General features: G+C 40.8%; 1 protein-coding gene across 3 annotated transcripts in view; it reads left to right on the top strand.

Moving 5' to 3' along the window:
* Window positions 1-220: 220 nt before the first annotated feature.
* Window positions 221-12,428, top strand: part of LEO1 (LEO1 homolog, Paf1/RNA polymerase II complex component) — a 36,099-nt gene continuing 23,891 nt past the window's right edge. For 2 of the 3 annotated variants that reach the window (XM_061428748.1, XM_061428749.1), the window contains exons 1-3: window positions 221-348; window positions 9,217-9,978; window positions 11,898-12,002. In XM_061428748.1, coding sequence (XP_061284732.1) covers window positions 291-348; window positions 9,217-9,978; window positions 11,898-12,002 — 925 coding nt within the window. In that variant the 5' untranslated portion in view covers window positions 221-290. The remainder of the gene's footprint in view (window positions 349-9,216; window positions 9,979-11,897; window positions 12,003-12,428) is intronic. The other variant, XM_061428747.1, reaches the window with a different exon arrangement.

The raw sequence follows: 12,428 nt of genomic DNA on the forward strand, positions 1-12,428 counted from the left end.
CACAGGCCCTTCCTGGGAGCCCCCAAATACCACCCCCTCCACTGACACTCAGACCTGATGTACCCAGGTGAGAATCCTCGCGAATAAGAACAGATATTGACGAAGGGCGGGGTTGCTGGACGTAACAGCGTGGGCAAGTGCGGGTTCAAAGTGCAAGCGAAAACAAGCTTCCAGTAGAAAAGGAGACTTTTTAGCAAATCTTTGCGACACTGTCGCGTTTCGTTGGTTCCTTGCCGTAAACGCAGTCGGGGAGCCGCTCCCGGTCAAGACTGCGGCGGACGTGCCCTGCAATGGCGGATATGGAGGACCTATTCGGGAGCGACGCCGACAGCGATCCTGAGCGTAAAGGTGGGGTCCGCAGGGCTTCGGTGGAGGCGAGCGTGGTGGGCCTTCTCCGGCGGGAGCCCTACAGCGACCCGATTCCGGGTCTGTGAATGCTCTGGCGCCGCTGGCGGATGGCGCTTCCTCTACTTCTGCCTCAGCGCCCCCTGCCCTCCCGGCGGTGCCAGCCTTTTCCCGAGGGAGGGGATGAAGGGACAAATGCAGAGTGTGTGCCTCGAGATTCTTGGTGTCCATCGAGCAAGCCGAGCCTCCTAGGCGCGGGGCAGGAATGGAGGCCGGTGAGCCGGCGCAGCGAGAGGAGGAACCTTAGAGTCCTGCTCTGCCCTGCCTTGCACATGGACTGTTGTGAATGAATGGAAATTACGTGTTCAGGAACATGGGTATGGACTGGATGAATTTGCAGAGGGGCTCTGATTGTCCTTTTGAATGAAACCAGAACGTGGCGTGATGGAAAGTTTAAAATGTCTGGGTGAGAAGACTGGGAAGGTTACTGGGGTAGGGCTGCATATAGGTGTTACGCGCTGGAGATAATGTGTCCTCCGAAGAAGTGAAGTCGCTCAGTTATGTCTGACTCTTTGCGACCCCGTGGACTCTAGCCTACTAGGCTCCTTCGTCCATGGGATTTTCCAGGCAAGAGTACTGGAGTGGATTGCCGTGTCCTCCGAGAACCTGTACAAAACTCTAGAATTTTCTTTGAGTCGGTGGTATTAGATTGGGGAGCATATGAAGTCTGTGTTTGGAGAGAAGGGATGAAGGATTTGGTGATGAAATGAATTAATAAGTGTATGTTCATGATGCAGGGGAGCACCAAGTGGAATCTAGTGTGAGGGCTCTGCCAGGATGGATGTCCTGAAGGTTCTGGTCAGGATAGGTCTGGAAGTATAGAGCCCTTATACTAACTCTTGTTACACTTACTTTTCTAATGTTTTCATTACCCTATCTTCTGTATTTGTCCGTATCCCATTCACCCTTCTAGGAACCGGAGCCATGTGAACCCTGGCATCACTCACTTCCATGAAGTTCATTCATTCATCCTTTATAGATCCCCTATCGTATTATAGCTACTTTGCTAAGTGTAGGGATTATAATGACGCAAAGATCATCACCCTCCCTCAGTTAACTTCATCGCTTAATACATAAATAATTGAATAGGTAGAAGCAGTAGTGAGTGTTTGAAGGTCTCCTGCAGAGGTGAGGGTCGGAAACGGCCTGCCGCAGGGACAGGGGCACTGGCAGCTGCAGTCCTGGGAGGCATGGGCTGACATAAGTCCTTTTGGGAGGTCCCGGGTAGCCCTAACATAGAGCCTGTAGACTCCAAGACTGGGTTGCCTCAGTTGTTAGTGTTAGTCGCTCAGTCGTGTCCAGCTGTTTGTGACTCTATGAACTGTAACCCACCAGGTTCCTCTGTCCATGGAATTCTCCAGGCAAGAATACTGGAGTGGGTTGCCATTCCCTTCTCCAGGGGATCCTTCTGACCTAGGGATTGAACCCACATCACCTGCATTGCTACATTCTTAACCATCTGAGAGTTGTTAGGCCAAACAGCTATCAGGGAGGGAGCACAGCCCAACCCATTAGCAGACAATTGGATTAAAGATTACTTGGCAAAGCCCTGCACCGGGAGAGCAGGACCCAGTTTTCCCCCCAGCCAGTCCCTCCCATCAGGGAACGTACACAGTCCTCTTATCCTCATCCATCAGATGGCAGACAGAAGCAAGAACTTAATAATCCCACAGCTTTCAAAAGAAAACCAGGATCACAGAAATCGAACCAAGATGATCACATATGAAACTATGAGCCATGCTGGGCAGGGCCACTCAGAATGGTCAGGTCATGGTGGAGAGTTCTGACAAAACGTGTGTGGCCTGTGGGATCTTAGTTCCCCAACCAGGGATTGAACCTGGGCTATGGCAGCCAAAGCTCTGAGCTCTAACTACTAGACCGCCAAGGAATTCCCAAGATTTCCTTCTTTTTTTATGGCTGAATAATATTCCTTTGTATATATGCCATATTTATAGTGGTGTGGATAATATTTTGTTGTTTGTATGCACCACATTTTGTTTGTCCATAGATGGACATTTAGGTTTTTTCCATATTTTGATAATGCTGCAGTGAACATAGGTGTGCATGTATTTTTTCAAATTAATGTTTTAGTGTCCTTTGGATAAATACCCAGAAGTGGACTAGCTGGATCATATAGTAGTTCTGTTCTTTTTCTGAAACATTTCCATACTGTTTTCCATAGTGACTGCACCTCTTTACAATCCTACCATTAGTGTACAAATGTTCCCTCTTCTCCATATTCTCTCCAACACTTGTTATTTTTTGTCTTTTTGATAATAGTCATTCCAACTGTGGTTTTGATTTTCATTTCTCTTTCAATTAGTGATGTTGAGCATCTTTTCATGTACCTATTGGTATGTCTTTTTTGGAAAAATGTCTATTCAGGTCTTCTGCCCATTGAGATCTATATATATAATGAGCTCTTTATATATTTTTGGTGGCGTGCTTCGATTCATGGAATCGCAAAGAGTCGGACATGGCTGAGCGACTGAACTGAACTGAATCCTTTATCAGATATATGATTTGTGAATATTTTACCCTATTCAGTAGATTACCTTTACATTTTGTTGATGGTTTCCTTTGCTGTGTAGAAGTGTTTTAGCTTGATATGTCACACTTGTTTATTTTTGCTTTAGTTGTCATTGCTTTTGGTGTCAAATCCAAAAAAATGATAACCAAGCCCGATGTCAAGGAGCTTACTGCCTATGTTTTCTTCTAGGAATTTTATGGTTTCAGGTCTGAAATTTAAGTCTGATCCATTTAGAGTTAAATTTTGTGTATGGTGTAATAAGATAGTGGCCCAGTTTCATTCTTTTACATATTGCGATCCAGCTTTCTCAACACCATTTATTGTTCTTTCCTCATTGTGTATTCTTGGCATGCTCCTTTGTTGTAAATTAATTGACCATATATGTGTGGCTTTATTTCTGAGTTTTTTATTCTGTTGCAGTGATTTATGTGTCTGTAATACAGTTTGAAATCAAGGGCATGATGCCTCCAGCTTTATTCTTTTTTTCTCAACATTGCTTTGACTGTATGGGTTTGTGTGTATGTGTGGTTTCACACAAATTTTAGAGTTCTTTGTTCTATTTCTATAAAAAATGCCATTAGAATTTTGATAGGGATTGTGTTTAAAATGTAGATTACTTTGGTTAGTGTGGATATTTTAACAGTATCGATTGTTCTAATCCATGCGCAACCTTTCCATTTATTTGTGTCTTCAGTTTCTTTCATCACTGCATTACAGTTTTCACTGTACAGGTCTTTCACCTTTTTTGGTTAAATTGATTCCTAAGTATTTTATTCTTTTTGTTGCAGTTATAAGTGGGATTATTTTCTTAATTTCTCTGTTAGCTTATTATTTATATATAGAAACACAACTGTGTATTGATTTTATATTCTGCAACTTTACTAAATTTATTTATTAGCCTTGGAGAAGGAAATGGCAACCCACTCCAGCGTTCTTGCCTGGAGAATCCCAGGGACAGGGGAGCCTGGTGGGCTGCTGTCTATGGGGTCACACAGAGTCGGACACGACTGAAGTGACTTAGCAGCAACAGTTTTCTGGTGGAGTCTGTAGGACTTTCTATATATAATGTGTCATCTGCAAATAGTGACAGTTTTAGTTCTTTTCAGTTTGGTTGCTGAATATGCCATTTTTATGTGAACAATTTAGTGGTATTTTGTACATTTAAAATGCCCTGCAGCCACCACCTCTGTCTAGTTCTAAAACATTTGCATAACCTCAAAATAAAACACCACACCCATTGAGCAGTTACTTACCATTTGCTCCTTTCACTAGCCCCCGTCAACCACCAATCTGCTTTTTACGTCTATGGATTTTCTATGTTCTGGACATTTCATATAAGGGGACTCATACAACATGTGGCCTTTTGTGTCTGATTTCTATCTCTTGCCATCGTGTTTTTGAAATTCATCCATATTGTATGTATCAATACCTCATTTCTTTTAAATGATTGAATAGTATTCACTCTGTGTATATATCCCAGTGTTTATTTAGCCACTGGTGAACATTGGGTTGTTTCCATGTTTTGGCTATTTAAATAGTGATGCTGTGAACATTTGTTTACAAGTATTTGTGTAAGTGCCTGTTTCCAGTTCTCTTGGGGTGGAATTGTATATATATATATATATGTAGGGGTGGAACTGCTGAGTCATATGATTCTTTGTTTTACTTTTTGAGGAGCAGCCAAACCATTTTTGGACCAGCCAACCATTTTTGTAACCATTTTACATTAGCACCCGCAATGTTTGAGGGTTCTATTTCTTCACATCTTTGCCAACATGTGTTTTACCTTTTCTTTACTCCTTTTTAAAATATAGCCATCACTGTTGGTGTCAAGTGATATTTCATTGTGGTTTCAATTTGCATTTCCTAATGGCCAATGATGTTGAGCATCTTTTCATGTATTTGTTTCATGTTTATGTAACCGTGGAGAAATGTATATTCAAGTTCAATGTCCATTTTTTAAAATGGGTTGTTTGTTTTTTTGTTGTTGTTATAAACATTCTTTATATATTCCAGATTGTTGTTGTTCAATCACTCAGTCATGTTCGACTCTTTTCGACCCCATGGACTGCAGCATGCCAGGCTTCCCTGTCCTTTACCATCTCCCGGAGCTTGCTTGAACTCATGTCCGTTGAGTCGGTGATGCCATCCAACCGTCTCATCCTCTATCATCCCCTTCTGTCTTCAATCTTTCCCAGCCTTAGGGTCTTTTCTAATGATTCGGCTCTGAGCATCAGGTGGTCAAAGTATTGGAGCTTCTGCTTCAGCATCAGTCCTTCCAATGAACATTTAGGGTTGATTTCCTTTAGGATTGACTGGTTTGATCTTGCAGTCCAAGGGACTCTCGAGGCTTTTCCAACACCACAGTTCAAAAGTATCAATTCTTCAGTGCTCAGCTTTCTAATGGTTTAGCTCTCAATCCGTACATGACTACGGGAAAAATCATAGCTTTGACTAGATGGACCTTTGTCAGCAAAGTATTGTCTCTGCTTTTTTAATAAGCTGTCTAGATTTGTCTTAGTTTTTCTTCCAAGGAGCAAGCATCTGTTAATTCCATGGCTGCATTCACCATCTGCAGTGATTTTGGAGCCCAAGAAAATAGTCTCTCACTGTTTCCAAGAAAATAAAGTCTCTCACTGTTTGCATTACATATGCATCATATATATGGTTTGCAGATATTTTCTCCCATTTTATAGGTTGTTTTTTCACTTTCTTGATAATATCCTTTCTTGCACAAAAGCTTTTCATTTTGAGGAAGTCCAGTTTATCTTGTGTTGTTGTTTATAATTCCTTCATTTTTGAAGAATAGTTTTGTTGAATATAAAGTTCTTGATTGACTCAGCACTTTGAATATTTCATCCCATTGCCTCCTGGTTTTTATGGTTTCTGATGAGAAATCAGCTGTTATCCTTACCAATGATCCTTTGTGTGGGATGAGTTGTTTCTTTTTTGCTGCTTTTAGGATTTTTCTTTGTCTTAGGTGGTTTGATAATGATGCGCTTGGGTTCTGTCTCTTTAACTTTATCCTTCTTGGTATTTGTTAAACAGCTTTGATGTGTATGCTCATGTCTTTCATCAGATTTGGGAAGTTTTTGGCTGTTATGTCTTCAAATGTATTTCCTGTTCCTTTCTCTTTTTTTTCTCTTCTTCTGGAACCCCCATTATGCATAGATTGGTACACTTGCAGTTTTCTTACAAGTATTTTAGACTCTTCATTTTCTTTATTCTTTTCTCTTTCGTTCACCAGACTGGATAATCTCAATTATGTATCTTTTAAGTTTCCTGATTGTTTCTTCTTCTCACTCACATCTGTTGTTTACCTCTAATGAATTTTTCATTTCAGTTATACTTTTCAACTCCAGATTTTCTGTTCAGTTTTTGGAAAAATAATATCTGTCTTTTTATTGATATTCTGTATTTGATAAGATATCATTTTCATTGTCTGGGCTTCTTTAGGGACAAATTGTAACCTTTCTTTTACATGTATGGGCCATACTTCATTGTTTCTTTGCAGGCATTATAAGTTTTTGTTGATAATTGGACATTTTGAAATTATATTGTGGCAACTCAGGACAGCACACTCCCTTCCCCACCCCCACCCCCAGCATTTATTGTTGCTATTTGTTGTAGTAATTATTGTTGACTCTTTTGAACTAATTTTGTAAAGTCTGCAATTTTTGTATGTGACCACTAAAGTTTCTGCTCCATTAGCTTAGTAGTCAGCTAGTGATTGGACAGAGGTTTCCTTATATGCAGAAAAAGAAACAACAACAATCACAGAAGAACTTCCAGACTTCACAGGTTGTCTCTGTGTGTGTTAGGGCACGGTTTTAGCACTCCACCAAGTAGCTTACGCCCTGTCTTTGCTTTCGTTTCTTGCTTTCATGGAGCCTGAAGGTCAACCAGAAGTGAGGTCTTAGGGCCCTGTTGGTTCTTTCTTGAGCATGTGCACAGCCCTGGGGAAATGCATGGCTTTCCAGATTGCCAAGAATATATGGGAGGGTTTTATTTGTTTGTTTCATTTATTGTGGGAGGTTTTTTTTTTTCTCTATAACAAACTTTTGATTTTGTATTAGGATATAGCCCATTAACAATGTTGTGTTTGTTTCAGGAGAACAGTGAAGGGACTCAGCCATACATATACATGTATCCATTCTCCCCAAAACCCCTTTCTCATCCAGGCTGCCAAATAAAGTTGAGCAGAGTTCCATGTGCTATACAATAGGTCTTTGTTGGTTATCCATTTTGAATATTGCAGTGTGTACATAATCTTCCCAAAGTCCCTAACTATCCCTTCCCTCCAGCAACTATAAGTTTGTTTTCTAAGTCTATGAGTCTCTTTCTGTTTTGTAAGTAAGTTCATTTGTATCATTCCTTTTTAGATTCCACATATAAGGGATGTTATACGATGTTTCTCCTTCTCTGTCTGACTTGTTTCACTCAGTATGACACTGTCTAGGTCCATCCATATTGCTGCATATGCCTTATTTCATTATGTTTTAATGGCCGAGTAATATTCCATTGTATATATACCGTGTTTTAGTCCATTCCTCTGTTGATGGACATTTAGGTTGCTTCCTTGTCTTGACTGTTGTGAATGGTGCTGCAATGAACATTGGGGTGCATGTATCCTTTCAGATCATGTTTTCCTCTGGGTATATGCCCAGGAGTGGGATTGCAGGGTCATATGGTAGCTCTATTTTTAGTTTTGTAAGGAATCTCCATACTGTTCTCCATAGTGGCTGTACCAATTTACATTCCCACCAACAGTGTTGGAGGCTTCCCTTCTCTCTACACCCTCTCCAGTGTTTGTGGATTTTTTGATGATAACCATTCTGACCTGTGTGAGGTGGTAGCTCATTGTAGTTTTGATTTGCATTACTCTAATAATTGTCAGAGAATCTTCCTTGGTGGCTCAGATGGTAAAAGCATCTGCCTATAATGCAGGAGACCTGGGTTCAATCCCTGGGTCGGGAAGATCTCCTGGGGAAGGAAATGGCAACCCACTCCAGTACCCTTGCCTGGAAAATCCAATGGATGGAGAAGCCTGGTAGGCTACAGTCCATGGGGTCACAAAGAGTCGGACACAACTGAGCGACTTAACTCACTCACTCACTCAGTAATTAGCGATGTGCACATCTTTTCATGTGCTTGTTGGCCATCTGTATGTCCTCTTTGGAGAAACATCTATTTGGGTCGTCTGTCCATTTTTCGAGTGGGTTATTTGTTTTGATGCTGTTAAGTGTCATAAGCTGTTTGTAAATTTTGGAGACTAATCCCTTATTGGTCATATCATTTGTAAATGTTTTCTCCCAATCTGTAGGTTGTCTTTTCATTTTGCTTATTGTTTCCTTTGCTGTACAAAAGCTTTTGAGTTTAAATAGGTCCCATTGTTTATTTTTGTTTTTATTTCCATTATTCTGGGAGATGGATTGAAAGAGCTCTTGCTGTGATTTATGTAAGAGAGTGTTCTGCCTGTGTTTTCCTCTAGAAGTTTTGTCATCCTTTTAAAGTCCTTACTCCCCATATTATGTCATTCCTCAGCCTTTTCATGGAGAAGGAAATGGCAACCCACCCCAGTATTCTTGCCTGGAGAATCCCAGGGATGGGGGAGCCTGATGGGCTGCCGTCTATGGGGTCACACAGAGTCGGACACAACTGAAGCAACTTAGCAGCAGCAGCAGCAGCAGCAGCAGCAGCCTTTTCAACCAAGCTTTTTAGTTAGTCTGTTGTTTGCCCTGTTATTCATTGTCCCAAGCAGACGCAACTGATACATCTACCTGTAAAATGTTTTGAGTAACCACCTTAGCAAAAAGAGTGTTCCAAGTTATGTGAGATAAAGTCAAGTCCTTTGAGCCAGTCCCTTCAGTGATCCACCAGACAGATCAGAACTAACAACCATGATTCTTTGCGAATGAGGTGCTGTCTGCTCCCTCCATTAGTGGCACATGGGCCAGAAATTCAGGCTTTTATATTATCTTCAAGGCAGTGTTGACCAAGGGGTGGGTTGGGGGCAGTAGGGGGGTGGGGATAGGGACCAGAGTATGTTAGAAGAGCCCTAAGTTCTGTGTTTTTACTGAGATTCAGCTTTTTTTTTCTCTCATTAAACATTCCCCTGGTTGTTGCAACTTTTAGTTTCCAGAGTCTGAGAAGATAGATTCTAACAGCTTTTAAGAAGTTTTTTCCTTGCTTTTATGTTGGGATGGACTTTTAGTGTTCCTTATTCTGCTTGTTTTTTTTTTTTTTTGCTTACATCACCCTGTGTTTATATGATCCCATAGATTCTGACTCTGGATCAGGCTCGGATTCTGATCAAGAGAATGTTGCTTCTGGCAGTAATGCCTCTGGGAGTGAAAGTGATCAAGATGAAAGAGATGATGCAGGAAAACCAAGTAATAAGGAACTGTTTGGAGATGACAGTGAGGATGAGGGAGCCTCTCATCATAGTGGGAGTGATAATCACTCTGAAGGATCAGACAATAGATCAGAAGCTTCTGAGCATTCTGACCATGAAGACAATGATCCATCAGATGTAGATCAGCACAGTGGATCAGAAACCCGAAATGACAATGATGATGAGGATGAGAGTCATAGATCAGATGGAGGGAGTCGTCACTCGGAAGCAGAAGGTTCTGAAAAAGCACACTCAGATGATGAAAAATGGGGCGGGGAAGATAAAAGCGATCAGTCAGATGATGAAAAGATACAAAATTCTGATGATGAGGAGAGGGCACAAGGGTCTGATGAAGATAAACTGCAGAATTCTGATGATGATGAAAAAATGCAGAACACAGATGATGAGGAGAGGCCCCAGCTTTCAGAGGACGAGCGACAACAGCTGTCTGAGGAGGAGAAGGCTAATTCTGATGATGAACGGCCAGCAGCTTCTGATAATGATGATGAGAAACAGAACTCAGATGATGAAGAGCGGCCACAGATATCTGATGAAGAGAAAATGCAAAATTCTGATGATGAAAGGCCACAGCCCTCGGATGAAGAACACAGGCATTCAGATGATGAAGAGGAACAGGACCATAAATCAGGTAATACACTTATGAGAACCAAAGTGTTTTAGTAGAAGCATTGAGGTACAGCGGGGGCTCATTGATTCTTCTTACAGTCCCACCTTTAGTACTCTGGTTTTTCTCTTCTGTTCCTTAATTTCAACCTTTTCTAACTCTATACATTTTACTTGTAAACATTTTCCTAATCCGTGTATTATTTCTGTCTATTCCCCTTGCATTTCATTGATGATAGATCAGGAAGAAAAAAAATTTAAGAGGAAAGTCTTAGAGCAAGGTGTATAGTGCTAAAGTAGCTAGATACCGAATAGAGTTAGTTCCATTTTTGTGGGTAACTGAAGAGCATGCCCCAGATGAGAATAGATGTGCCTGGGGGGGAAACCCCAGTGCCATTGAAATGACTGGTTTCCAGTTCAGTTTATTAGAGATCCGAAATTTCATCCTCCAGAGGTAATCAGGCTCCAAGCAGTTTACTCAGACTAACCACAGGAAGTTATAAACATTGAATTGCAGGATTGTTTCAAGAGCATCAGTTATTTTTCTCTTATCATTGTATCCTTTGGGGGAAAATCTTCATTGGATACCAAATTGTAAGTCAGGAGGTTGCATGAGGAGCATAATATCCAGAATGACAACACAGGCTGGATGATCTCAGTGAGTTATGATAGCCTGACACATGCATCCTCATCCTGGGGAGATGTGCTTGCATCAGAACATTCATTCCCTGAAGACAGCAGGAAACATAGAGCGGAACTTTGGCTTTTGGATCCCTTTTCATAATAGCTACTTACACTGTTTTCTTGAAGTTAACACGTTCTTCATATAGAATATTAAAACAGTTAACCATCTGATTTCTTTGTGTTATACAAAAGTCATTTTGATTAAGTTGGAAGTCTTCCTGTAGTAATATCTGGGTTGCTTCATTTTTATAAGTAATTGATTATAATTATATATTGGTTCTGTCTTCGTAGAGAGCTGCAGTATGGGGAGTGGGAGGTCTTTTCCCCTGGAATATATACCTCAGGATAGCTTTCAAGACTGCATTTTAACATTATTTAGGAGAGGAGGTCAAAAAGTTTCCAGAGATGGATATAGGTCTATATAGACTATAAAACTGCAGTAAGTATTCAATAACTAATTCTGGGTAGAGTTATTTGTACTGGGAATACCCAGAATCATTAAGGCTTATGCACTACTTCCCAAGTACTAGCAGACTAACATAAAACTAAGAGTGGGAGTCTTGTCGCTGGTCATCCTGCTTAACTAGTTCTACAGCGGTTGGGTTTGAAGTTGAAAATTACGTGAACAGTTGTACCATCCAGAAATGACATATTCATGTCTTCCATTACAGCATATTTCCTTCTCTTTTGTCTTCTGTATTGAATGGTATATAAATTTAAAGTTTTAGAACTGCTTTTCTCATTCTCCCAAGTTTTCCTGCTCACAAAAACCAATGTTCCTTGTTAAATTTTATTTCAAAATTAACCATAGTAAGTTGATTTTTTTGTGTGTATGTAGAGTTCTCTTAACATTAACGCATGTATAGATTTTTGTAACCATCACCACAGTCATGATACAGAAAGGTTCTCCTAGCCCTAAAAAACTCCCTCATACTGTCCCGTTTGTAGTCATATGCTTCCCCAGCTGGAACCCTTAACAACTCCTGCTCTGTTCTGTCACTGTGGTTTTGTCTTTTTGAGAATGTCATCTTATAAATGAAATCAGACAGGAGTGGTGCCTTTTTTCACTTACTGTAATGCATTTGAGATGCATCCAAATCGTTACTCGTGTCAGTAGTTCATTCTTAGTTATGACTGAGTAAGTTTCCAGTGTATGGGTGGTCCATAGTTTGTTTATCTCCAATGTTGCTTTTCAAACACAAAAAACCAAAGTGATGGTATGACTATGATTATGCAGAACTTCTGATTCTACTCTTACAGAATCTGCAAGAGGCAGTGATAGTGAGGATGAAGTTTTACGAATGAAACGCAAGAATGCAATTGCATCTGATTCAGAAGCGGAGAGTGACACTGAGGTACCAAAAGGTACTCTACTTACTTCTTTTATATATGTATATTTCCATTCCTCTCTCTGAGTTTATCTATGGTACATTCGCAACCCTGGGTGTTTACCCCCGACTGCAGGACTCACAGAAAAGAGTGTGGTTACGTTTAGTGTACCCAGGGAAGTTGTACAGATATGAGAAACTGCTCACACTTAAATAGTTGAAGGACCTGCTTCATTTGTAGTCTGAGTGAGTCTGCTGTTAGGGGCCCGAGGCTCTGTTGAGGAGGAAGTGGCATTGCCTGTTCTTCAGGTTGAATAGTGACAGTTCCAGGACAGCTTGTTAGCTTGTTCTTAGGTTCTTAATAGGTTAATATTAGATGAAGAAGCTGATTCTTCAAGCTATTTTAGATGCTGCTAAGTCACTTCAGTTGTGTCCAACTCTATGTGACCCCATAGACTGCAGC

The sequence above is a fragment of the Bos javanicus genome, chromosome 10 (assembly GCF_032452875.1).
Source record: "Bos javanicus breed banteng chromosome 10, ARS-OSU_banteng_1.0, whole genome shotgun sequence".
In the NCBI taxonomy this organism is placed as follows: Eukaryota; Metazoa; Chordata; class Mammalia; order Artiodactyla; family Bovidae; genus Bos; species Bos javanicus.